General features: G+C 42.5%; 2 protein-coding genes across 3 annotated transcripts in view; one reads left to right on the top strand and one right to left on the bottom strand.

The window, feature by feature from the left end:
- The window catches only part of Vps15 (vacuolar protein sorting 15), a 37,522-nt gene extending 36,004 nt beyond the window's left edge, over positions 1–1,518 (top strand). Inside the window, exon 35 of the mRNA XM_075685181.1 lies at positions 19–1,518. Within this exon, the coding sequence (XP_075541296.1) occupies positions 19–229 (211 nt within the window). The 3' untranslated portion in view covers positions 230–1,518. The remainder of the gene's footprint in view (positions 1–18) is intronic.
- CenB1A (Centaurin beta 1A) lies at positions 1,342–27,933 on the bottom strand. 2 transcript variants are annotated; one of them, XM_075685182.1, is made up of 23 exons: positions 27,595–27,933; positions 27,185–27,242; positions 27,035–27,093; positions 26,741–26,801; positions 26,592–26,645; positions 26,423–26,481; positions 25,700–25,883; positions 21,568–21,612; positions 21,383–21,478; positions 21,185–21,259; positions 19,117–19,376; positions 18,197–18,323; positions 17,580–17,665; positions 16,562–16,678; positions 15,676–15,840; positions 15,269–15,495; positions 14,589–14,870; positions 12,850–12,952; positions 11,483–11,600; positions 10,703–10,812; positions 9,882–10,048; positions 7,259–7,423; positions 1,342–5,249 (listed from the first exon to the last, which is right to left on the bottom strand). In XM_075685182.1, the coding sequence occupies exons 1-22, from the start codon at positions 27,645–27,647 to the stop codon at positions 7,260–7,262; spliced, it is 2,670 nt and encodes an 889-aa protein (XP_075541297.1). In that variant the 5' UTR covers positions 27,648–27,933; the 3' UTR covers positions 1,342–5,249; position 7,259. The 2 variants fall into 2 exon arrangements, with proteins under 2 accessions (XP_075541297.1, XP_075541298.1); XM_075685183.1 differs by lacking the exon at positions 7,259–7,423.
- Between the last annotated feature and the right edge of the window lie 31 nt (positions 27,934–27,964).

The raw sequence follows: 27,964 nt of genomic DNA, 5'->3' as shown, positions 1-27,964 counted from the left end.
TCAAATCTGGCTTCCCAGGTCGAGTCTCATAGATGGGACAAAGGTGATACAGGAGGTGTACAGCAGCCGTCCGAGAAAGGATCAGCCCAGCTCCGAGCAACCGAAGCGCTACCCTGAACAGCCACCGACTGGCCACAACGACTGCATCAGTGACATTGGCATTGTACAGACCAGCCAAACCTTTATAGTATCGACATCCAAGAATGGTGTTGTCAAAGTCTGGAAGTAACTGCTTCGTGGCACATTAGGCAATGGAAGGACTTTCCTTCTGTGCATGTGTGTGTGCATGTGTGAAACTTGTGTGCGAATGGAGAAGCTGCTGTTATAGGACACGGGAGGTTCCACCCGCTCGCTTGTGTTGTAGTACGTTGTTCCGATGCGTTTTGTTTAAGTTATTCACTGTTTGTTGCGGAAGCATGCGTGTGCGCTGAAGACTGTGTTTGCAGAAAGTTAAGCACATACCAATATGGGCTTCAGTTTTAGCGAAGTCATGTGCCTGAGGCAGCGTGTGTTGGAAAAACATAATACCTGCGTCACGTGGGCAAATTCAATGGCATTAAGTGCCTAATGACTTAAATGCAAATGTAATTTCTGTGCTGCCACGTGGGTAAATAGTTTTTATGAAAGCGTGTGTCATTGGCAGTGTACTGAATTAAGACATCTTTGCACATCACCAAACATATGCTAAGCAAATTGCTCAAATGACTGAAAACAAACGTGTAGCAGTATCATTGTAGGTATTTGTAGGTATGGTTCTAAACATACATAGAACACTTTTGACAAAGCAAGCTCTGCTTGAAGCATGCCTGGTGATGCACATTTAACTAAAGTAGGGCGTTGCGTTTTGAAAGTCGTGATTGTAAACTTTGTCACATCGTTAAACATTTAAATGTACACAGCAGCACCAATTGAGGAACATTTAAATGCAGACATTTAATGCCATTATTGTTGCTTGTACGACACTAACATAATAAATGAAAAACTTGCTGTGTACGTTTACGGTTCTGCAAGTTAGTACCACAATAGTATTCCACAAATCACAATGTTTCTTGTACAGATAGACCTTCATTTCTAGTTTCAAACCTGAAATATTGTATATATTATACTTTAAACTGCCTTGAAACAGAGCATTGATATAAGTGAAAGAGTATTCTAGCCAAAAAGAAAGTGTTATTTAATGCATGAAAGGTTCCTCTGTATGCATCAATCTGCCTATGATGTCTTCCTTGCTTTGCCTTCTGTACTTGCCCTTCAAATGAAGCCACGCTATTACAGCCATATTGCAAATTGTGTATTGAAGAAAAAAAAAAAAAAACAAGCAAAGTGACCTACACGGAATCATGTCATTTAAAATGCCTTTATTGTACTTCGGCTTCCCCAAATACTTTTTTTTAAACACTTCCTTTCACAGTAGCGCTAATGACATCATCATGCACATGGCATGCACATGGTGCTTCCTATACGGTCTCCATGTAATCATATAAACTTGTGACATTAAAAGAAACATTTGTTCCCACATTTTTTGAAAATGTTATCACAGCAATGTCTTTGCCACTGCGGACAAATTCTTTGGCTGTGCTCGGTCACACGGAGCCTTTGAGATCCTGGATCATACTTTTTTTTTTTTCTTCCCCAACGTTAATTCTCCTGACTGTGGCTGCCGACACTTGTCCCAAAATTCCCTCTCCGACAAACTAGTAAGTAGACTCTTGTTAATACAAGTTCCTAGGGCCCATGAATATTCATATTAATTATCATACCGTAAATAAAATATGTCCCAAAACAGAAATATTGCTTACCATGTGAGCAGCTGAACGCACACCCACTCATGTCCAAACAGACACATGCCTGACAGGACTGGTGCCTGTCAACAAATAAGGCTGCTTGAATATCAAACGTGGGCATGTTTTGACTATTCACGAGCGTTTCATAGGAGACATTACTTTGTCCTTAAAGGCCAGAAGAGTTTGAAAAAGCCAAAATCCTTGCTCAACTTTTATAAATTAAGGCTTTCTATTTGTGCATAACAGAGCGGGCCAACCAAAAATTGTAAGTAGTTCTTTTCTTTCAACAAACCAAATGGTTAAACTATTACCCAAGTTTGTATTATCGAGAGTCTACTTTAGTTAATGTAGCAAGCATATCTGGACTTGCTTAAAAAGAAAGTAAGAAATCACATCCCATGCCAGCGAGCTCGTTTACAGATTTGTGGTAGACTGCTGCTGTCAGTATTCCTTCCCATAAGCCACGGTCACATTATGCAAGTTCACGACATTTTTACTGACACTGCAGGAATTGTTTGGGAATGTCTCTAACCGCAGGAGCACCCTTTAAGCAAAAGAGCAGCATTTTGTATTTCCAGCATGTCGTCATGCTACGCAAACCAAAGTAATCGCTTACATTAAACAAAAAAACCAAACAACTGGTAAATGAGAAGTCATCGTCGCGAGGTGGTGACCACAGCACACATTGTATGTGACGCTGTAACCCTTTTAACCCTTTGACTTGTCCCACTTGTCTAGGCCACAGGTTCTACGGCCTAGTTTGTTGGAAAATAACTACACTGATCAAATTTACTACAAGACTCCTAGTTATACGCATTTTGATGCCTCGCACTCATCTGATGATGTGGTCAGGCATGTGATCATGTGAGCACACAATTACAACCGGCTCTTATTAAGTTGATCTCCTAGAAACGATAGTGTATGTGTGAATTTCGTTAATATATATTCTACAGTTTAAAACGTCATTATGTGTTACCAGGGAAATTATGTACATTTTCAGTCACGTAGAAATAGAGAATTGGCAGTTGCATTTGCGAGTTAGTAGTAGCGCTTCACAGCATTTCCGGTAATGACGCACATCCCAAATGTAAATCGTTTTCGACTACTCGTGGTTTTTGAATGTCCTCTCAACAGATGATCTTAGCTATTTTATTCTGCTTCCTTTGGAAAGCCAGAAAGCTGGAACTAAAGGCCTTGTTTGAATTATGTGGATTCAAGATTGCAATGATGACAAACCACACCAGATAAAACGGGAAAATTTGTTTGAATTAACCTAAAATTAAATATATGATCATAAATCAAGTGCAATACAAAAGCTGTGCTCATGTTGAGGGAAAGTCGCCTTTCTTCTATGTAAGACATAAACAGCACATATATTCAAATTAGGATATGTTGCGAAATAAAACAAGTTGAAGGAGTTTCGCAAATTTTAAATTATTTTTAAAAGGATATGGAAGTGAAAGGGTTAAAAGGATTTTAAGACTTTGACACATCTTGTATAATGGTTACATGCTCTTATAACATGTTTTATACCACCGCCATTATAAAAACATTGGCAACACATCCTCAAAAAACAGTACAACCACAATCTTTTTCTCGGACACCTCTCACAAAGTACTATACGCCTTTATGCATCTGTATACAAACTGCTATACCTTAATGATAACTGTATGAAGTAATAATTAGGAGTATAACTGGTTCCACAGTGATCACAAACTTTAAATATCTACATGGAACAACGATCTACAAACAGGCAAGAAAACATTCGGCAACCATATGGATGCAGAGTTTTTGATACCTATTGATACCTATAAAAACTCGTTCGCAGTGGCACCTACTTCTAAAGCTAAAGCTTGCAACGCCAACTGCGTTCCACACAAATGCAAACCCTCGGCTCTGATGAATACTAGGACATCTCTTCGGTCCTCTGGCACCTGTTTCTAAGCCGAAGCTAGCAATTCCAACTGCACTTGCACAAACATGATTCCTTGGCCTCGGCCAAATAATAAAACATCTATTCTGTCCACAATCTCAAATAGTGAGTCTTTAAGCACGCACATCAAACTTTTGAAGCTAGTGGCATTAATTAGCTGAGCAATTAGCGATTGTAGTTATAAAGGTGAGACGTCATGCAAACAATGCAAGTGTTACTTGACCTCTGTTCTAAACAAAGGGGTCTGTTCACTTTTCTTAAGAAAAAAAAAAAAAGACATTTTCTCTAGTGCAGTTTAAATGCACACCCTAGGAACATGCCTCTGAAAGACTTGCAACAATTATCTTGACTATCATGTTAATAACAACAATCATAAAAATAAAGGTCAACTGACACAGTGCAGGCCTGATGCTCTTAAGACATGAAAAAAAAAAAAGAAGGCAAAGGAAACACATTCGTGTAAAAGAAACTGCATAAGCACAAGCAAGGAAACAATGCTCGTAAATACAACTCCCTACAATGCACACAGCTAGTAAACTATACACACAACCTGTGTGTGCTGCTCCAACAAAGCCTGTCATTTGGCTTTACACCACGGACAAAGTAAAACAAATGCGAATGCTATCAAACACGAAACATTACACAAGCTGTTTGGTGGCAGTAAAGCATTTTGTGCCCAATATTGTCACTGAAAAAGCATGCAGATAACACTTCATTCACTAGCCAAACATGGAAACGCATTGGGCAATCTCCCAACTTACAAGTTGCCCGTCATCAGTTTTCAACAGTGGCATGCTCAACAAACACACAAAAACTGCATGGTCCAACACGACCATAGTGTCTCGTAAATAAGTGGGAACGTAGCCTGGGGCTAACAGCTGTTTATACATAGATCAATTTGCAAATTGGTCGTCCTAATGAACGCATCTGTGTATCGATTCAAAAGCAGCACTGTTGTGGCAACTCAAAAAGTAACAATAATAAAGAAACCGTTGCTAACAGAAGCAGCACTGGGATAAAGTCAACCTATAGCATTCCAAATCAATCCATTTACACTTGGGCAGTGCTCAAACAGGACTGTCCAGTCTAGAGGGCAGATAACAATAGGAGAGAATCAAACAAAAGAAATCGCTGTATATGTACCAGCTTAGGCCATGATTTGCTGGAGCATTGAAGTTCTGCCGCGCAAAACATGGCCTCGTAGTCTTCACCACTACTGACAAGCATCACATACAAGTTAGAAAAAAAAAATAATTTAGAAAAACGTATGCTAGTTACCCGCGTCAGTTAGGCTTCACATATTTTGAGCAGTTTGACAAAATGTTTTGACGGGCTGCGATAACAGACGGTAAATATCAGTCTTTTTCTTTTAGTAAACAACAACAATAAAAAGAAAAGTTGCACCTAAACAACAACAAATATGGGTGCGTTTCCTCACTCCGCGTGCTTGCTTGGCTGGCGCCGCAGCTTCTCTGGATTGTTGGAGGCCATGTGCGAGAAGTCTCGGACAACGTCGATGAAGGTGTCGTCACCTGCGAGGCAGACGTTGCAAGAATTCTGTGACCCAAGCATGGCGAAGCAACTATGCAGGCAAAGATAATTGTGTGCATGGTACAGTTATGAATAATGATTAGCTCACTTAGATGAACTTGACAAATTGAGTGTGCTAAACAACTGCTCTCTGATATTAAAGCATACAGTTCTAAGAATGCATATGACTAGCCACTTGTTTAGTATATCAGAAAATTAAGTTGAGATATCCGACTGCCTTAATGCACAGGCACCATTACATAATAGCTACAACTCTTGCCAAGAAAAACGACGCTGCTGTTGATATTTCATGTGTTTTTGTGAGAGTTATAAAATTTTTTACCGTATTTCACAAATTTTTGTGAACTGCTCAAAGTTTGAAATCAGTCAAAAATGGGAAGAGATAGGTCAGCCCCACAAAGTTATAAGAAGGAATGACATATGGTACAGCTTAAACCCAAGAGCTTCATTAGCAGTGGCAATTCAGAAGTGAACTATACTGTTTTGACCACTGAGCCTCAATGAGGCAGTTAAGAATCCTCGAGAACTATGGAGATTAACTGCCATAACGTAGATGATGTACTACAAGCTACGACTTTTGAAATGCAGAGAATTCAACTTGCAAGCACAACAATAATGAACGCCTGTAAGTGCAGTCTTTGGGTAACGAGCTGTCGTGTGACTAAAGACTGCTGGAATGACTGGACTTTACCATGCTGTGCCCACACCTTTGGTAAGAGGTTGTTTCCATATGGGCAAATACAGGAATTGGCACACACTAACATCGATGCAATCTATAAGAAATCATATTAGCACAAATATAATGAGACCTTTATTTTTGTTGCTATTCCCAGCATCGGAAAGCATATTGCACTTTATTCGAAATAACCACTCAAACAGAGTGCAAGATATCTCTTCCTAACACCACTGGCACCTGGTCCCCAAATATTCTCGTTTAAAAAATGCAGCAAGCTCATCCACTAGACCGTGCCATGTGGAATAATAATGATATTTGGGGTTTTACGTGCCAAAACCACTTTCTGATTATGAGGCACGCTGTAGTGAAGGACTCCGGAAATTTTGACCACCGGGGGTTCTTTAACGTGCGCCTAAATCTAAGCACACGGGTGTTTTCACATTTCGCCCCCATCGAAATGCGGCCGCCGCGGCCGGGATTCGATCCCGCGACCTCGTGCTCAGCAGCCCAACACCATAGCCACTGAGCAACCACGGCGCGTGTGCCATGTGGAAGAGCCAACCTCTTTATGGTAGGGGGTGATGCCACGTAGGGGTCCAATTAGACTAAGAAAGCTTATTTTGAGACTTTAGGACCAATGCCTCCATCCATTCCAGCAATGTACGCTCAAGCTGCCTCACCGCCCAAAAGTATCTGCCTAAAGCGCACAGCGCTGAGCCTCATAATCCCGTTGGAACGTTTTACCATGACACAATGAGTGATCAGTTATCACAATGCATGCCTGCAGCAGGCTCTGGCACATGTGCAGTTGGTCCTATGCTGGGGCGCACATAGGCTGCGAATCACCTGTCATCACGCCATGCTGAAAGGAACTATTGTAAGCCCACGGATACAGCTACATTATGCATCGTTATGCATGTGTTCACATTATAATTAAAGATTAAACATTTTTTATGAGTCATCATTCACAGTCGCGTTATGCTCGTGCAGGTACGGTATGTGTTCCTCATATGAACAAGGCTAACAACAGCTTGAGTGTCTTTTTTCGCTTGTTGGCAGAATTAGCAATAAACCTTTTTTTCTATACTGTGAAAAAAAGAAAAGAAAAAGGGAGCAGCTGGTTTAAAGCACTCAGTAGGAGAAAATTAATGTGTCCCAGTGCTCCAGCAATCAAATTCACGGTAAACACACCATGCTCAGAAGGAAACTGATGTAATTTTATTACAGAATGGCTGCACAATCAATCGGCGAGCAGTGCCCGATCCCCAAAGCAGACATGAAGGCTTAAAAATTTCGGTGCATGTGTCACATTACTTCAATATTGTCCATCGCTCATCCTGTGCTGCGACTTAAGCCGAGGTCCCATAGCCTTTTCGAGCGACGGGTGCAAGCTAGAGAGGCAAGTAGTGACAAGGCGCTTCCCCTTCCGACTTTTTCCACGGCGACCCAACGGAGCTGATGCGTGTCCGACGGCTGCTGCTGCAATGGAGATGGCAACAACGCACAACTTCAGGAGGGAGGATGCGGAGGAGAACTGCCAACTGGGGCTGGCCTTGAGATGATGGGGAGGTTAGGATGACAAGGCTGAGCGGAGGAAAGGCCAGATGAGAGAGATGTGAAGGCAGGGCTGCCACCAAGCCCAAAATGCCGAGTGTGAAACCTGAGCCGTTGACCGTACAAGAGCTGGGTTACCACTGTCAAGGCATTGATGAGGTCGAGAGACAGGAAATGTATGAAGCCAAGCGTATACTTGCATCAAGTGCACTAGCGTTTTCAGTAAGCTGTCACAAACTTCTACGCATTTCCAAGAAGACTCAAGTATCAGGCTGGCCATGCTGGAAAATTTGATGTAGTGGTAGGTAAATGGTAAAAGTTCCAGAGAAGTGCAATGATTAATATTTGAACACATGCAGGACTGCATTGAATAATATGTGAAGTAAGCCGATAATTGTAACTGTTCCGAGCAGAAAGGTAGTGCTAAAGCTTCGCGCGAGTTTTAGGAAGAACGCTGTAGTCGGTATACGTTCAGAAGATTAAAATTACTTTTTTTTTCCCCTGTGAGGTATTTAAATTCAATATTTCTGTTCATTTCTGTAGGTCTCACAAAACACAATGTCTTCACTACACTTTAGTCTAAGAGAAACCTGGACTGATGGAAAAACGCACTTTAGTGTACGTGCAGTAAATCCCGCACAGGGAGATACAGCAGATGAAAGAAAAGAAAAATGTGCCAACATACAAGCTACATGAAGAGAATGAGACAAGTAACGCTTTTCTTAAAAGTGCCTGAAGACCACTGAATGTGCCAGACAACAGTAGAAACCAGTATTTTAACCTGTCACTTCAAAGAGTTATGAGACCCCGACTTTAATTCTAGGATGAGTCAATGACAAGGCTGTCATTATTAGGCAGGCGGGTAAATAAGTCAGCCATGATGACATGAATCGGATGAAGTTGCATTCACAAACACAGAACAGGTAATAGCAAATAAAATAAGTTCACGTTGGGTGCTGACATCACAAAAAGAAAAAAAAAAGCAAAGTCATTAGCACAGTGCTTGCAACTACAGGCTGTTCTTTGAATCATGGTTCGCGTTTTTTGTCCAAACATAGAGGTCTATGAAACAGCAGCATGTAATGGCAATGAGCACTGTACACATGGGTGGAGGAACATACAACTCAGCCGAGACAACCTATGCTAATGGAGGTAAGTGCATGCTTTATACTTTGGCTACACACAACAATATACCCTGTCACCAACTTGGTGCAGTGCAGCGTAGACTATAGCTCGCATCAGCCAGTCACGAACGATAGCTGGCTGCATGTTACAGAGAAGGAAGGAAGGCTTGTACACTGCTGATCTTTTTACGACACTTCCATTCATCGCACGGAGGATGACCAGCGGTGGACAACGAGAATTTTTTTTTTCAGTTTCTCTTTCCAGTTGGCTGACGCAACCAATAGCTTTCGCCACACTACTCTGAGTTGATGACATGAAGTACAGAGTGTTTGTCCATAACTCTTCTACAAGATGCTTGGAATATGGGCAAAAAACATGCTGCTGTTCCTTTTACTCTTTTCTTTGCGCTTTTACTAGTAGCCGGCACCTCTCATGGCAACCATGTGTGTAATGCTAATGGCGCAAGGAGGTCCTGGCAAAAATCACAAATGGGAAACATGCACAGGCGAGATCGGAACAGCTGTTGCACCAGCAATAGTATCTGTCACATGTGTCTGCCCACAAAGTGAGTCAGGGCGTGCAGCATTCCAAGCACATAGCTATGGAAAGCACTGGTTCATCTCCAAAACAAACATTGGTGCTTAGCACAACTTATAGTTGTATAGTATTCGTACCGCACAAGAATAGATGGCAACATACCAAATTGAAGTGCCTGTTGATTGAACACATTGGCCCTCTGGAAATGCAGCCCATTACTGACCAGATTAAGCACCACAGACTACCTTTAGCAGCATAACATAGATATTCCGACTGGGAAGTTCTTAACGGTGACTCAAGATTATATAGATGATGCAGTAGCCTACAGTAGCAACAACTACGACAACAGAAAACCAATGACATGATTTTATAAATGGACTGCATCACAACTGCATCAATGAACTTTGACTTAGTGAAGCTATATCTGGCTCCTTTGTGACAAAGTGATTTAGCTTGCTGATGATGCAGGCATAATTCAACTTGGCTGTCACTCCAAGACTTGCATGCACAACCCTGACTTTCCTCTGCATAAGCAGCAGTTTTCTTAAATATCTATCTGCTTTGAATACTGCAGCTTCATGCTAGTGAAAGCAAGCACAACCTTCCTCACACGTGAACAAAACCTAAGAATTGCAAAAGCCTGCAAGCATAAGAATGTGAACTCGATAAAATAAAAAAAGAAAAAAAGAAAAGATAAACCCTTTGTGCCAAGACAGCAGACCTGGGTTGCCAAACTCATCACGGCGAATCTCCTCATTGAGCTTGGCGAGCCTGAGCATGGTGACAATATCGGGGTTGGCGTTGTCCACAGCCATCTTCAGTGCTGTTGCGCCATCCTTATCCTGAGAGTGCTGATCAGCCCCATGCTTCAGCAAAAGGCACACTTGTCTGCAAAGGAATGGAATGCATCAAGTAAAGATGAGAAAAAAAAGAAAGTCCGCAGACCTTACTGTCTCTTTCATTTCTCTGTCGTTTTTGTTCAGCATCAGCTACGTAGTGCTTGCACTTTCTTAACGCAGCTAGCAGGCTTTCGTAGTGGCACAAATAACAAAATTGCAGTCATCAAAATCGAGAAAATATGCGGCTGACATAAAGTTGTGACTCATTATAGCGAGAACAGGTCAGCAAAGTGTCCAAAGTTTGCGCTAAATGAAATTCACCACGAGATATCACCCTGGCGTAAAATGTGAATGCGACTAAGCCAGTTCACCAGAACCAGGAGAGTTAGGTATTTATACCTGGCGTTATTACTTTTATAACAGCTTCTGCATACACAGTTAAAATCTATTTGCAGTATGTGTGCCTGGAAAAAATTACATTTGTGTTTTATTCACAGTGGCCTTCAAGAGCTTACATTGCTGCTAGCAGAAAGCACCCAGTGTTTTGAACGCAGAAACTATACGCATGTTTGGTGGTCCACTGCTACGGCAAAAATGTGAAATGGGGCCCATTGTGAACGCACTCAAGGTAAATGTGTGCCGCAGTTGTCATGTGGCTTGTACAAACATGCAATTTTGAGAGAAAATGAACAGCACGACACACCCCGTGTTCCCCAGCAGAGTAGAGATGTGGAGGGACGTGCGCCCGTTGTCGTCGGCGCTGTTTGATTTGGCACCATTCAGGAGCAGGAACTCGCAGGCCATGATAGAGCCCTGCGTGCGGAGAAACAAGAGCGAGCATTGGTGCACCGTGGCTGCACACGCCTTGTGGTTCAACAACCAGAGCAAATTTCTAGAAAAGCAAGAAAACAACTGCACATATTTTCAGCATGCCAATGTGGTACACATGTTTAAATACTACAGCCTCTGTTTTCAGTCTCTGTTCTCAGCTGATGCTGTAACTCAAATTGTTTTATCAGTCTTGCTGGGCAAGTAAGGAAAGATAGAAGAGAGAGAGAGAGAGAAACTGTTGAACGTGCAAACCTGGGCAGTCTAAATTCAAGTGCTAGAAACTACATCTAAATTCAAGTGCTAGGAACTACAGCTAAGTGGTGCCGAAATGGCTTCACTGTGCGAACTTGTGAATTTCACTACAGAAATGCTTTAGTTAACAAATTGTAGGCTGCTGTGGATAACTATTTCGCTCCATGATGGCATTATGCTCAAAACCAGAAGAAACAGAAAAAATATCAATGATTTGCATCACTTGAGGTAAGGAGTTAAAATTGCAGTGCGCAAAATCTGACTACGAGTGGGAACACCGGACGGTTCAGCTGCAGCTTAGTCACTGTGCGCTTGGCAGCTAATGGATTTGCACTTTGTGATACAGTAGCTTCAGTTCTGGACATCTACCCAAGCTGCCCAGAAGTTAACTGAAACTCACACTCTGTATAGCCTGGTGGAGAGGGTATCGACCCCCTTCATCCGGATTGGGCCAGTTTGGGTCGGCTCCATTCGCCAAGGCAAGACACATCACTGGCAAGTTGTGGGCAGCCGCTGCCCTGTAACCACAACGAAAATATTGTCGCCAGGACATTTACACAGGCTTTCCACACACACTCCGAAACAAGTCGTATCACACCAAATAAGTCCTTCGACACTTGATGCATCATATAGTACTATGAACAAGTGATATCAGAGTCCACAGCATGGTGCGGCCACTCACAAAAAAAATCAAGGGCTGCTTGATGTGATAGTGTATGCAAGCCTTAAAGGGGTCCTGAAACACTCTTTGAATACAATAAGCAAATGTTGCTGATCTGTCATAGAGGCTGCTGTGAACATGTTAGCCAAGTGTAACTGCACTGCATGCAGCAGGGAATGTACAATCTCCTGTCAAAAACAACTGAAAATTGCGTGCTCTTGCTTCCGCAATGTCGTGATGCAGTGTCACTGAAAGAAAGCTGGACCCACCAATGCTATAGGCTGATTTCATGATCGTGAGAGCATTCTTAGTAATACATAATTGCCAGTTTTTAGTTAAATGAAAATTATACATGTCTGCGATTTCAAAGAGACAGAAAAATTATTCCATCCTTGCACTGCGTGTGGCCTCCGAGGTGGCAGCAGCGTGCTGCGTAGCCTAGTCTACCGTGGCCCCCAACGGGCTGCTGTGATGAGCCACATGGGCCATTGGGTATTTGCAACTGGACAAGTTGTCTATTCCCAAATTGTCTATTCGGACACACACCTAGTGGCACATATTCTGCGGCAAGTACACAGTGACACAAGTTGGCATGAAAGAGGTTCGACATAGATGTCATACTGGAAAGTGCATGAAGCGTCAAGAGAACACTAACTGCATTAGAATAAAGAAAAGATGCATTTTCATTAGTCACACTTTTCCGTTCTCTTGAGATTATTGCATGGTACAGTGAACTGCCAGCCATGGTGCGAAACTTAAGACGCTTGCTGTGCGACTGCAGCTTTTGTCTTCTTTCTCAAAGAATGAGGTGGAACACTGGATCTCGACGCAACATTTTCCAAATACCTATGAGCATCTTAAAGCAAGAGAAATTTCAGCAAAGTAGTTTCACTGGCACCACATGCCTGTACTAGCTAACATCTTCACTTATGCACTCCCCCAGGCAGTGCACAAGGCTTACCCTGGGAATGCCGATATTTGTTACACAGATGCACGAACTTGAAAACTGTGTGTTGAAATCAACAGCTAGCAATTGTAATATCCAAATGTTAGTGTATGTCTAAGTAAACAACAGGAAGTCGATAGAGCACAGGTGGAAGGTGTACCTGTAGAGGAGCAAACTGGGGCTAAGGTTGGACATGTCTTCTTCCTGGGTTGTGTCCTCTTCATCTTGTGTCGGCGACTCATCTGCGCTGTCCAGCTCCAGCTCTGTAGTATGCGCAGTTCGGGCAAGGAGGAGACTACATTTCAACACTCGCATTCTGGTGGCACGATAGACTCTGTATAGACTCAGACTACAGGCCCTATAGACTGTACATATCTATAGACCTTGAGCTTACACCATCCTTCCAGCCGCTGGCTATAGCAGTACTGGAAACGCTCAGCTGTGAAAATAGTATTTCCCATAGATGCATGTCGTGTGGCAGTGCTAAGTTTACATCCAGTGTATAACAATTAACATAATCTGCCTGACTACACCACTGTTCACAAATAGGTCCCAAACACTACACGTTGCAGCACTGCACCTAACAGCCAGACATTGCAGTGTTTTATCAGTCCCAGAAAATTCTCTAAATGCCCACAGATATCTTTGGGTCACAATACCAGAGCAAAAGCCAAAGAGCTTGTGCCATTCTAAGAGAGAAGAAAAAATAAATTTTGCATTATCATTAAGGCAAAAGATTAGTAATCCTGCACAAACTGTAAATTAAGAGGAGTGCAGTATCTTCATTTTTAGCTGTCGTATAAAAAAGGTTCAAATGAAACTAAGCTTTTGTTTAAGGTGTATCAAAGAGAGGTGCCCACCTTTAAACATAAAAACGAGTACCAAAATAAACAAAGGATTCTAGTGGCTTTGCTACTTCTTCAAAAGTAAGAATGTCTCAAAGCAGGCACTTATGGAGCAGTTTATCCAGTTCCAGCTACTGCCGTTTTAGAAAGGCTACCATTTCACTGTGGTTGGCCCTTAGGCAGGTAATTAACAGTCAACTAGCACTACTCTATGCACTAATTTCAGCTTCCCTTCTAAGTCGCGTATCCGTCTTGCCAAACTGATTGAAAGAGCTTTGAGATGACGACAAAAATGTGCAACACAGAGAAGTGCTTTTGTTTGTTGTGAGCTTTGTAGGAAGTAGTGGCTGGCTTGTACCCTTGACATAGTAAAATAGGTAAGGGTAGTAGAGAATTGCACAATCTCCCCACGAAAGCTCAGCATTGGCTATTGCGAGTCTTATTCAGCCCTTAATGCATTCATCCACAAAGCTCCTGAAACTCTAGAACAACAGCTGAAACAAGCAGTAAAAATTTGGCTGCAAGTGCGATTGAATGCACACGTTTGAACAGGTACCACTGTTTTCGTGGCACTTAACACTTTCCACTGTGTGGCCGTCTGCAATTTATTTCTCCTTATTATTATTTTTGCATGTTCACATTATTAGATGACAACTAATGCACCCTGTTTTGGAGAGCATGGCAGACTGAGGCACTTAAGGCTTACAAACAAAGTGCCTATTTATTTCCCTTCAGAAGTTTGAAGCAACCAAGTCAAACCTTCAAATGAAAATCAAATAATGGACTATGAGATATGCTATAGTGCTATAAAATAATTTAAACCGATGTGATTTTTTAACGCGCGCTACTGTCTCAAAATAGACAAGCATTTAATTATTATTTTTTTAAATTCCACTCCTACGCAGCCACTGCTGCTGGAAGTCAAATCCGCAGCCTTTGTTGAGCAGCACAAGACCAATAACGCATGAGCAACCATGCAGATGTCAAGCCTCTTAATGAGAGATTTCACAGCACCACGAAGAAACTTACATGAATGCGCATGATGCATACTTGCCTGAAGGTGGTGGCATGACCTGGACGAGGGACTCCCCAAAGACGAGCACATCATCCTCGGATTGGTTGGAGGACATCTCAACCGCAGCCTTTCCTTCACTGTCCAAAGGGGGCAGAGAGGTGCCTTCCTTCATGACCACCCCACTCTCCTGCGAGGCCATGCTAAAGCGGGTCTCTGAGCCTACAGAGCTCACAGACAAGGCGTCGATGCTGACGGGGGACTTGTCGGCCGGCAATGTGACAGCGCTGCTGTGACGCCGGGAGACCCCAAGAGCAGTGTCACCTGACAGGAGCAATTTGCCAAGGAAGTTTCAGTCAATAACACCCAGCAGTGTGTGGGCAAACATTAAAATGTATTTTGCTTTAGATGCTCCAACAATTCTGATACGTTTTGTTACATAGCTGCAAACTTCCGAGCTCCATTTCAGAACTTCCTAATTTTGCAAACCTTCATAATTTCTTTAACATATCTGAAGTTTTACCATGCCTCCTGCGTGATACAACTTCCCCGTTTATCATACTGCAAAAGTTTTCAATTTCCATTAAATGCAGCAGGCAAGTCTTACCTGAATTGCTACAGCAGTGCATAATAAAGCACTTCTCCCTTTCCGACACATGTGAACAGAAAAGTCAAAACAGGGTGCTAGGTAAAACCAGGTTTGAGGTGGCAGTGCAACATACCTGCATCTACTTGACGCTGGTCTTGGGCATGAATGGTCCTCCTGCGACGGTGCATTTTGCGAACGCTCCAGCGCTGGGGCAGCGTGGCTTTTCGCAGAACCGGTGTTGCTGCTGGTGATGCGCGTGACGCATCGCGTGGTGGGGACAGGCAGGCCACTGACCCAAGAAGTGGCTTCACAAATGCTTTCTGCAAGTACTTAGCCTTAATCCAGGCCTCACGGACACTCCTGCAAAATATGAACGCAGGTTTAAGTAGGTGTACAGGCCTAAACTAAAAATCTGGGTGCACAAGAACGAGGTTTCTGGCACTAATGCAATGCACAGACGTGGCATTTCAACAACTGATTCATCTACAAAACCCTCATTTACAAATGTGAACAAAAGAAAATAAACAAAAAGAGAAAGACCTGCTGCAGTCTGGTGTGGCCCTGACAGCAACGTTTTCATCCACGCGAGCCTCGTAGACACTGTTGATGACTGTGTTGCCCAGTTCAGCCATCACCTTGAGTATTTCCGGCTCCCAGGTATCCAGCGTCAGAGAGCGCACTTTGGACACGTGCACGCCCATGCTCCTGGGAACATAATCAAAGGATACCTTTAAGATGGTGCATCAATCAAGAGGATGCTCAAATGATTCTGTGCTCATTTATCATGGTAAGCTATCAGTAGCATTAAAGAGGCACTCATTTAGCGCACTGACAGGCTGACAGAGCTACTGCTAGCTCTCAGCATTTCTCATCGAAACATAAGCCAGAATCTCGGTCAAGATAACGTAAAACTATTCCACTCTGTTTTATCCATAATACACTAATTAGCCCTCCGTAATTGGTCAAAAATTACGGAGTAAATGTTTTTATCAATTACGGAGGGCTAATGGTAGATTTGCAATAAAGACTGAGTGGTATATGTAGTTCTACATTATCCCGACCCTTATGCACAATTCTATGCTATGCAAGACTCCACGAACAACTAATCTGAATCGAATTATGGGTTCTAGTGTCTAAAAGCAATGCAGGGGTTATGAGAACAGAGCAGTGGGAGGCTTTAGATTAATTTTGGCCACCTGAGGCTCCTTAATGCACCCGAATATTTTTGCAGTGCACTTCCAGCCGGTGAATGACATCACCACCTCATGCTCAGAAGAAGACAGCCAAATCCACTGGGACACCGTGGCAAGTCAGCATGCAAGCCTTTCTTAAACCACATGGACACCACATGTTGCTCTTTAACTTAACCAAGGGAAAAGTACTACAATGGTCCAAAATAATGCTATACTTAGTGTGGCAAACGCACCTGTGTATCCCAGAGCATTCGATGCACAGAGTGATGCCCAGGTTGATGCTGGCCCAACAAGGTCCAGGTGAACGGCAGTCGCAACACATTTCATTCCCAGGGATGCCAGTGAGTTGGCTGCAGTCGCACATGAAAATGATTCAAGCTTAAATGAGTACGGAAGAAAAAGAGGGAACGTAGAGAGAACACTAGAGAGAATACTAGGTATTTCTCTAGGAGTGTGTCTCTGTCAATGCCGTAACTGTGGCACAGAATTCCTGTCAGCAGATAGCCAATGTGTCTAGCAATGAATGACTGCAAAGTAAACGTTAGGGCTGCAAGATTCAGATCTGCCATAAAAATGCTCCACCTTGCAATCTCCATTGACCTTGAATTCCCCCTCTTTCCCCCCTTCTTATCTCATTTCATCATTATCATCATCATAAAAAAAGTATATTTTTATGTCCGCCGTAGCATGAAGACCTCTCCCAGTGATACACTATTATCCTTGTCTTGCACTAGCTGTTTAATTAATCTAAATATTACACAGACTGGCGCTATTCTGTGCTTACTGAGCTAAGCAATTCAGGCAAAGGTGGTGCATGGGAACATCTTTCTGTTCACATTCCCACAGAACACAAATTAATACATGCAGTGTGAAAGGCTACACTGGCTGGTTGCGTATCTCAGAGGGAAAGGCAGCGGGGAGACAAGGCAGACAAGAAAGGATGGCACCCCTTTTGGTCTTTAAAAGTCACACAGAAACCAGTCATTACAAGTTCTGTAATGATGCACAACCCCGCTGATCTACTCATACTGATATACTGATCCACATGTTACTAACACACAACATCAGACTAGCGTCTATTCCATGAATGGTTGCATGGTCTCAACCTTCCTTCTTAGACAGTGTACTTCCTTTTTTTTTTGTGGAGGGGCGGGGGGGGGGGGGGGCTTGAACAATAGCAATCTGTACGATAATCTACATGATGGTATAGTTCTCCCGTGACATCATCGTGAAGAGTGGCAGAACACGTACATGTGAGCCCTTGGAGGTTTTGGTACTGGGTTTGCACTTTGCCTTGAGGTCGATGACAATGAAGAATCTGATGATGTTTTCCATTCCTGCATTTTCAAGCAAAAAACCTTGGAGTCTTTATTTTCAAACACAACCATACCATACCATATGCACAGATGTTTTGTTTTAATCATGACAAATTGCATGCACTCTGTGCCAAGATTTCGATTTAGGCAACATCTGCCAATAGGCATATTGGGAATAAACAAACACACAAAATAAGGCACCCACAAGTTCTTCGTGCTTCTATATTTTCATGTTTACAAAATCTGCTAAAATGCCTAGCCGAACAAGTCCTTCAGTGCAATTACAGGTGTTACTTCGGCTTCATGTGAGGCATTACAACTGTTCTCTCATTTAGTGTGCGAAGGGTGCACAAACGGGCTACTTGGATCAGCATCAACGTCCTGAAAAACAGTGCTAGCTACAGAACCACACGACCACAGCAACAGGAACAACACAGCCACTGGCTACACTAGTCATAGAAAGCTTATAGTATATATGAGAAAGATAGGAAGGCATTCATAAAGTTGATAGTGAGTGTAATCTATTTTTCAAAAATTGCCTGATCAACCCACATTCTTTGAAAGCTTCTCGTCCTCGTCATCTCGTGCAGGCTGGTCTAACGCGCGTGAGATTCCTGACTGCAAAGCAGTGATCCAGCAGTCATACGACTCTTGAGAATCAGCTTGCAGCATGTGAGTCCTGCATAAACAAAGTGCAATTTAATTAGCATTCTGTACATAAGGCTCCGTGTTTAACTAATGACAAACCCACGAAAAAAATTAAACCTGGACAGCAGGTCTACAGTCAATGTAGACAGATATATAACCCATACAGCAATAAAACATGGGAGAAAAGAGGCACTGCCCTGAAATCTGATTTCTGGGCCAGTCAACTAAAGACATGCGGCTGAAGTCAACTTTACCACTTCATTGGCCTTTTTCAAGGATGCAAACTGCGCTTCCATGAGGCCTTTTGCACAAAGAACATCTTGGCTACCAATGGACAGTGAACTTGGCAAAAGGTGGTGTGTGTGATGGAAGACAAGATGCATGTAACTTGGCACAATACGTTATCCCAGTAGACATTCCCCTGCACAGCACTTGACTACACCATACCTGACAAACATGATAAAACTCGACTGGACACCATGAGCAATAACTGCTCTGATGGATTCATGTGGCAATGTTTTCAACTACAAGAGGCTGGCTCTAGGCAAAATAACCGATTCCTTTGTAGCCAGTTAGCTGGCTCCCCTTACCCTGCTTGGTGCACACTTAACTTCTCCAAAAGCAACCCTAAACTAATAAAAGTAAAATAAGCCCTCATTATGAAGAATCCATCAAGATGGCAGGCAATGAGCAACATTTTCAGTAAACATGAAGAAGGAGCGGCGCAGGAAACAACCTGAAGCCACACAATTTGAAACACTTAATGAACTGATTATAACTACAGCTGGTAAGATGACAGCATGTTTGCAGAAATGTGGACCCACTTTGAAGGCGAGAGGACCTCAAAGCAGAACCGTCGCTCAAAATCCAGTGCGGGTTTCACGGTGCACAGCCGCAAGTCTTCCTCCATGATTGTGCGCTGCTCGTCCTTGGAGCGCTTGCGGTACACTAGCTGACCATTCTGGATGATGAACCACCGCCTGTTCCAGGTCTTGAAGGCATTGGAGGTGCGCTTGAACAGGTATCCTTCCAGGCTGATGCCGTTGTTGGCTGAAGGGTCCTTATGGACTACTGGGATCACATCCTGGCAACAGAAGATATTTAATAGAAAACTGTAGCCTTACTATTGTATCAGCTTGCCCACCCAGTCGTATTCCAGTAAACAGTAAAATGGGAACATTCTCCTGGAAGGGTACTCTGCTTTCAAGTTATCTCCAACTTATCATCAGCGTGCTTTAGGCTGCAAAAGCTTTTAGGTTTTTTCATCACAACCTTTTCTAAGGCCCCTACTTTTTTTTCCAAATCTTTTACAGGGTGCAGCCCTTACATGCCTGTAAAAGTATGTTTAAGTTTTAGCATTACAACCTCTTGTAAGGCCCGCACTTTCTTTTCCAGAATACTTCACTGGGTACAGGCCTTACACGAGGCAGGCCTAGGTCTAATTAATGAAGCCTCAAACTGTGCTCAGTGTGCTGAACTGATCACCAATGCAGGGCAAACTCTCCTCAATGTTTTGTCATCCGCCAAACCCTCCAACTAGGTCTCACTGGTGCCGCTTCGATAAAGTCAGTGATTAAAGTTGTAGTTTGGCACCGAGCATGAGATACAGTGATGATAATGCCATTGCTGGCAGGACACCTAGTACAATCTAATATTGTCTTGCAGAAATTAAATGAGAGTATTCGCTTGATGCAATTTTTTTTTTCACGCTCCAAAGTAAGGGTGACAACATTACGGGAGTAAATATGGTATTTAAGACAACGGCATGAACATCAGAAGTAGTGACATTGTCTGATCCTGAGCTCAACCAAAGTGCATGTTTTTTTTTTTTTTCACATTGCTTGGCTATGCATTCATTAACTGGCACAAACATTTTTGCAACGACATAAACTTCCTAAAGCAAAACATTTCCCCGCCAAGATGTGCTAAGCATCACAAGAATGCTAGAGTACGTTACAGTTCGAAAACGATGCCACCAGGTGCTGCCACCAGCACTACCTGTTGACTTTTCTGTTCTGCTAATCCATAAAAACATTTGTCTACCAGCTACAACTCTCCAACATTGCCAGAAAGGCTACAGCAACATTACCATGCACATACCATTGCTTTTGTACCTCATTAGTCTGGAGCTGAGTCAAAGTGTGTTAGCATCTCTTTGCATGAAAATATAAAAGACACAGAATGCAGGACAAAACAGCAGAACTTATCTTCAAATATGTAATGTCGAACTTCATGAATCTGTCATCTTTTCCCGCTATGAACTCTTACTGTGTCAACTCACTCAACTGTCAAGGAAACATTGAACACTTCATATCAAGGGCTGCCTTGGAACGAGACATGAGACACTGGCCCAGATGTAAAAAACGTGTTTGTGCTCTAAACCTGAAGATCTTGTAAAGTGGTTAAGTAAGTGTTTTACCACTAATGTAAATGCATACAATTGTGTTTACTTTCTGCCTATGCAAAGTGCAATTTCATGCAACGATTATGTTTACACACTGCAAAGGTCACAACTTTTATATCCCTTGTATTACCTTGATATATACATGCAAATACATTAAGACTTTTATATTCTCGTGTCCCAGTGGCACATCCTCATTCTGTACTAGCGGCACTCACCTGTTCTGGAGGTTTAGCCAAGAATGAGTACACACCGAGAGGCATGTACCAAATGGCTAAATCATAGAAAATCTAGTAAATCAGAGAAGCCGCTCGATATAATGTGCTAGTCAATTAAATGGCTAGGTGTGCTATGGAAATGCATACGAGCTTACATGATGTGTTCAATTGTAGCCTTTTGCTTTGCTTCAATGAGAGCAACTAAAGTATGTCAAAGCTTCATCTTCATGAAACTGAAAGTAAAAAAAAAAAAAAAGCTTGGGCAGGATTTACCTTTGAGGTCACAAGAGTGTGCCTTGAGTCAAGTTGCTTTGAAAGGTCAGCAGACTCCTTGCTGAGCTTGTCAAGCTGCAAGGTGGCAAAAAATGAAATCATCAGCCATTCATCCACAACTTCTAAATGAGTGTTTTAAAAAAGAATAACACAGTCATGCTATTTTCAGACATTCCAAGCAATGAAAGTGACACTCACGGTGGCTCCCAGCTGCTTCAGAAAGGGCTCAGAGTCCTCAAACAGGTCCGAGCCTTGGTGAAAGTACGTACTGTAGGCACCCATCAGAGATAACAGCTGTAATATGAAGCCAAAATAACATGGGTTACAATAATTTCAGACTAGTACTGCTATGCATCAGCTATTGATTATTATGAGCTACTCACAGTTTGCAGCACCTCATGCCTCTTCTTGGACTGCAAACAGCTGAGCTGTATATAACGAAAAAAAAAAAAAAGCTTATTCTGACAAGGTTTTGTTCTAAAGATTGCATCAATACAAATGACGTCATACAATGGAAGTATTAACAAGTACACCAACTACCAAGCAAGGGGAGTCAAACACAGTCAAAACAGTGCGAGCTTTCTTTGAGCATGTTTATATGTACAACTTATTTCAGTTCCCACTAACTAGCCTTAGCTGTCGGTCTCAACAGTGTATTCTGTATGGGTATCACAAAAAGTAAGCAATTACCTGAAACTTATGTTACCATGCTTATTTTAGTTAACCAAATGAGTCACAAGGAAACCTGTCAGATGGATGCAAAATCATGAAAAGAAAAATAGCAACGAAGAAAACTGACACTCTATCCTCAAGAAGAAAGCTTTACTGCTGAAGAAAAATGCATCCTGGTCAGGGAACCAAATCCTACACCACTGCCTTTTAGGGGCCGATGCTCTACCAAACCGAAGTGGAATAAATCTGGGGGTTTAACGCCTAGAAGCTTCGTAATGGGCTGTCATGAGCACTGTAAGTGGGCCCTCTGGATTGATATTGACCATCTGGGATCTTTTGCATGAGGGCAAAGCATGATCCATGAAACACAAGTGTTTCTGTATTCTGCCTCCGCTAGAATCTGGCACTGCCGCTGCCGTATTGAGATAGTAACCAAGCCTATCAGCCTCACATATAAAGCGGGGAGTGACTTCAAGGCCAAAGATTCTGGTAAAAAGCCTCACCAAGGTCCTTCAATACTTTTCATCTGGTCACGAAACTTCCCCAAAAGTTTCATATAGGAACAGAAGGTCGCACCAGAGGCGCTGGCGTAAGTAGAAGGTGAACAACCTGCCGCGCCGGACGGCCCGGCCTGCTTGATCACGTAAATCTTTCATGACGAAAAGTGTCTCTCCCCCATTCATTTCAGCATGTTTGTAGAGTGAACATGCAATGGGAACTTTTGGAAAAATAATTTAATGTGCGATGCATTTGTGTTTGAATTATACACAGCACCGTTTTATGATAGACGTTGGCCCCCTCCCCACTACAGTCGGGTACAACTTCAGAAAAAAGGGGAGGCCCCGCCTAGATGACCGAAGCGCGACAGCCGAATGCTTCCACGACTAAAATAGTCCCGCTGAAAAAGTGGCGCTTCTGAAACGCGCAATTCTTGGTATAAATAAAGGCATTTGTATTTTGATGACTGGTTTAGAAGAGCTCTCATGTGCTACAGCACATGCCGGATCACGAGAGAAAAATAACCTCGTGCCTTCAACAGTGCTGCCCGTCGTCTGCTCTTTAGCTTCATTGCAAGTGACAAAAGTCACTTGCGGCGCTGTGTTGTGGGAAAGCACATCAAGCGCTGGCAGCAAACATTATGCCTGATTGTGTCACAGCACGCATTCTACAGCTTGCGCGTGCAGTGGGCACTGGTGGACAGCGATTTAATCAACGGTGCTACACAACGCTCGAACACGGCCGCTAGACGCTCGACTATCTCAGTGCTGACAACGATTGTTGATGCTAAGTTGAGGGCAAGAAATCTTTGCGTTGGAGGCTTCTTTTGCAAATATTTTCTGTTGAGACACTTGTAGGTTTGTTTCATGCCTGCACACATTCCTCATTTTTACTGAGAATGGTTTTGCTCCATCACCTCACCCCGTCTGACGAAAAATGCAGCAACACAGTGCATGAACACGCCCGCCGCTAACAGCAGGTACCAGACGTTGGCAAACTTTCCTCGTCGTAACTTCATTCACGAGCAAAATAAAACAACATGGAACAAACATGCAGGATGTGTGTTTGTAGCAGTGTGTCGCCACGGGATCCTGTTTTCAGGCAAAGCATAGCGCAATGTCAGCGATGCTCGCTGCAATATTTCTTCGCCGGATCTCGGCTCAGATTAAACGCACGCTGCACAAATGGTGCAGCCTGCACAAATATTTCCGGCATCATAGACCATCACAAACAGTTTGGGAATTCACTCTGACGAGGGGCTGATTCACACAGCTGACGCCACTTGGCCCAGTTCGAAGCGCGGGCGGCCATCTTTTCTGCCAGTGGGGTGACTGGCTGTCTAGCTCATGACGTCAGTCCAGAGTGCGCGCCCATTGGTGGATGCTCGTGTGCATCCGCTTCGGAGGAGTAAACGCCCCCTTTTCTCTAAAGTTGTACCCGACTATAGTGGCCTTCCTTGCACAAACTATTTCGTTTGGCTGTCTCATTTGCACTTTGCCTAGTTAGCTGTATTAGTCACTTATTAGTTGATTAGTTAGTAAGTTCATTATATTTGCTTAGTTATTATAGTTAGGCAGGTTATAAGTGAGTAATTTATTATATCAGTTGGATAATTTAATCAGTTGGTTAGCTTGGTTAGTTACTTTTGTTAGTTACCTTATTTATTTTGGTAGTTTAGTTGGTGTATTAGTTATTATTATGTAATTAGTTTATTGGTTGAGTTGGTTTTGTTACTGTAGTTTGTTACATTACTTCTTATTGAGTTTACTTAATGTAAATGATATATTAGTTACTTAGGTTAGTTAGTTATTAGTTTGATAATGACCTATTTGTTTGAGTAATCAATCAGCTGGTAATTAGTTTAGTAATAATTATTAATAATTTAGTAATGTAGTAATACTTTAGAAATAGAAATTCATTTGGTAGCCTTCTAATTAGTTTAGTAATTAGTTCCGTAATTAGCTGGTTAACATTGTTAGTTTGAAACGCAGGTTTCTTTATGCATAATTATGTAAAAGTATGACGTGAACTTGCTCTGTAGTCAGTTTCTAACGATGGAGTAGTCCAAGTGTAAAATTGGAATTATGATTAAGCTGCTGTTGCGAATGCAGTTGGTCCTAGAAATGAAACAAGGCATTGTGGTTGTTTCAAAATTGTTTGCATTTAAGTTGCTGAACACTGCACAGAAACAGGGTTACGATTTGCACATTGTGTTGACAATATTCACACGCCAAGACAGGCAGTCAACCTTTGCGCAAAGCGAGAGTACACACAGAACGCCTGTGGTGTTCGTTTGGAGTCTCCTTCATTCCACCTTCTACTTGCGCCAGTGCTACGTGCACTGCGGGCGCTATATGGAGCTCTTCCATAATTTACGCAGAAGTTTCGTGACCAGATAAAAATTATTGAAGCACCCTGGGCCTCAACTTATATTCAAATAAATATGGTATGTACAGTGGTAGCAAAATTTTCAATAATCTGCAAGAACAATTTGAAACAGCACATTCAAGATGTGTGTGCAGGTTTTGGCCAGCAGCTTGGCTTGACAACACGCTCATCTTGTGTGACCGTACCGATTGCACAGTCGTGTTTTAATGATGGTGCAAAACGTGTTTGTAATCTGAACTGCTTACACGACACATACCAGCACAGCAAGCTGCCAACAGATTGTCAAAGTAGACAGGAGCCTTCTTGAAGAAGCTCGACCAGGTTCAATGCTCATTCTTTCTTTAGTAAATGTGTGTACTACTACTTGCTTGAATTGCTTTCACACAGACCAGATTGTGACCACTTGTTCAGTGCTCAAGCTCCCCTAAACATATGAACAGGTTGCCCATCATCATCACCATCAGCCTGGTTACGCCCACTGCAGGGCAAAGGCCTCTCCCATACTTCTCCAACTACCCCGGTCATGTACTAATTGCGGCCATGTCGTCCCTGCAAACTTCTTAATCTCATCCGCCCATCTAACTTTCTGCCGCCCCCTGCTATGCTTCCCTTCCCTTGGAATCCAGTATGTAACCCTTAATGACCATCAGTTATCTTCCCTCCTCATTTCATGTCTTGCCCATGCCCCCCCATTTCTTTTTCTTGATTTCAACTAAGATGTCATTAACTCGCGTTTGTCCCCTCACCCAATGTGCTCTTTTCTTATCCCTTAATGTTACACCCGTCATTCTTCTTTCCATAGCTCGTTGCGTCGTCCTCAATTTAAGTAGAACCCTTTTCATAAGCCTCCAGGTTTCTGCCCTGTACGTGAGTACTGGTAAGACACAGCTGTTATACACATTTCTCTGTGTTGCAGATATATAGCCCTAATAATGAATGAAACCAACATGAACATACTTGATGAACATAATCAAGTGTCAAGTGCTGAAAGCAGGACCGAGTGGCAATCAGCACATTGTGGGCATCCTCACACTCCGACGCCTTGGTGCGTTGCACCTGCGAGTTTCGGAACAGCGCATTGTCCAGGTCGTCACTGATCTTCTCAAAGTGTCGTCGCGTCTCCTTGCTCTGGCGGATGTCCCTGAAATAAATCGAGCATTGACAAGCATGGCTGAACAGGCCTTCTAGCATACCTTATGAAGAGGTCTAATTATCTTTTGTATGTGCTTTACAGTACTATACATAACTACATATACTCTATATTTAACATTACAGGTGTTACGCATGTTTGAAATTTTTCACTTCAAATAAAATGACCAGTTAATAGACAGTACTAATTCTCTCACACAGAAATTAGCTTGTTCATGCTGTTGTCAATAATAAAAATACCTGCTGACACAGTCTATAACAGATACATAAATAAGGTATTTGGAATTAAGACAAGAAAGTTAGAAGTTGCTGTTTACATTATTATACTACTGTATATAAACATGCAAGTCCAAAAGAACTGCTAAACATTAGATGTAACTAAATTTGTGCAGCTTGTACCATAGAAAAGTTACGTACTATGCTATCACCTTGGAAATGGTCTTAAAAATTATGGATTTCAACAAGTGTAAAATTACAGAATTTAGTGTTTATGTGTTAGTGTGTATAGCTGGGTAAACATTTCAAACTTACACCTTGATGAAATGGCTCAGGTTTTTCACTATAGACTTCTGTGCATGCTCGAGGAGTATCTGAGAAATAAAGAACAAATATAAACACATAATAAATTCTGTCCTTCCTTAACAGATAACCTATAACATTCACATGTGCCATATTTGCAGAGCCATGAAGTTGCACTCACCGACTGATATTTCAACACGTCTGTAAGAATCTGTATAAACCTATTTAGAGAACTCTGAAATGATGAAGTTCACATTAGTAAACACTGCACATTCCTTGTCTGTCAAATGACAGAATGCATCCGCTAGAAACCAAAACTATATTACAAACCACAATGGATGCATCGTCCTTGAAATAACCAACCAAATCCCAGATGCCGTTGATAAATGCACTATGAAAACAGAGAGAAAATAAATGTTTACTCCATACAACAAATGTGCTAATCTCAAAATAGAAAATTAGCACAGCATATGTCATATACATGCACACACACAGGCTACAGACACTAGCATTTTCGTAATAATTGGCAATCTGCATTGAGATTAGTGACGTTTTAACGAGATCTGAGAGATGTGAAAAGAGTTGCAACTAAATCTAATCGTCAGACAACTCAAATGGGCGTACCTCTTCGCTGTGACATGGCTTTTCCCAGTCTCAACCATGTTGGTGCACAGCTTTACCAACTGCAAGGCAAGATTGCAATTAATATTTAACGAGACCAATGCGAAAAAGAATGGTTTCCGGCAGTGGACTGATACACGGGCGGATACTTACTTTATCAAGCTTAATTTCTAGTTGATCGATGCTCTCTTCATTTTCCTCTAGTGCCTCCCTAAGTAAATAATATAGGACACATTACTTTCATCAAGCACATACTGAACTGCAATAGCGTTCTTGCTCGCAGATCAGTAGTTTAGTGTAACAAGATCCGCCGCCAAGCGACGCGAGCCCGGAGGGAAGTCGTTAATCTGAAGGCTATCGCCTTCGAAGCATCCTGTCTATCGACAGGCATATATTAATCGAGACAAGTGAAACTTTCCGACATACAAGAAATACTAGTAAGTGACCTTAAACTGCTCTGAACATTGAGAAACGGTGAGAAGATAGCAGTACTTTCGTACAGCGCAGAGCGAAACGGTAAACTGCAACCACCCATACACGACCCAACTATCGAGGCAACTCACCGAAATTTCGGAGAGTCCCGGATACATTCGTCGAGGTCTATGATCGGCCTCATGATGAAGTGTCGCTTCTAGATTCGATGCCAGTCCATTTGATCGGTGTTGTTGGTGCCGTCTAAAAGCTGTTACGGAGAAGTCCACCTGAGCCACAGATCAACACACCATCGTCTATATGAATCATGCGACTACAGACACCCCCCCTCTTGAACGCGTGCGGCGTAACATGGTAACATCGCGGTGGTGGCGCAAGCACTCAACCTAAATTCACTCGTTCTCGAAGAAAAAGAGAGAGAAAAATAAAACGCATTCAAGGATCGTGAGACGGTGCGACCATGAAATGGGATTTATTTCCGTGCACGCCCGCTAATCGGCG

The sequence above is a fragment of the Dermacentor variabilis genome, chromosome 3 (assembly GCF_050947875.1).
Source record: "Dermacentor variabilis isolate Ectoservices chromosome 3, ASM5094787v1, whole genome shotgun sequence".
Taxonomy (NCBI): Eukaryota; Metazoa; Arthropoda; class Arachnida; order Ixodida; family Ixodidae; genus Dermacentor; species Dermacentor variabilis.
Note: the sequence above shows the minus strand (reverse complement) of the source record. Positions and strands in the feature narration are given on the sequence as shown.

What these genes read in the sequence shown, in the direction of transcription:
- CenB1A (XM_075685182.1), bottom strand. Translation starts at nt 27,647, where the DNA reads ATGAGGCCGATCATAGACCTCGACGAATGTATCCGGGACTCTCCGAAA. An exon ending in TAGAAATTAAGCTTGATAAA is followed by an intron (nt 27,094 to 27,184) that starts GTAAGTATCCGC and finishes CTTGCCTTGCAG; the next exon opens with TTGGTAAAGCTGTGCACCAA. An exon ending in TCCACCAGGCTATACAGAGT is followed by an intron (nt 10,813 to 11,482) that starts GTGAGTTTCAGT and finishes CTCCGCACGCAG; the next exon opens with GGCTCTATCATGGCCTGCGA.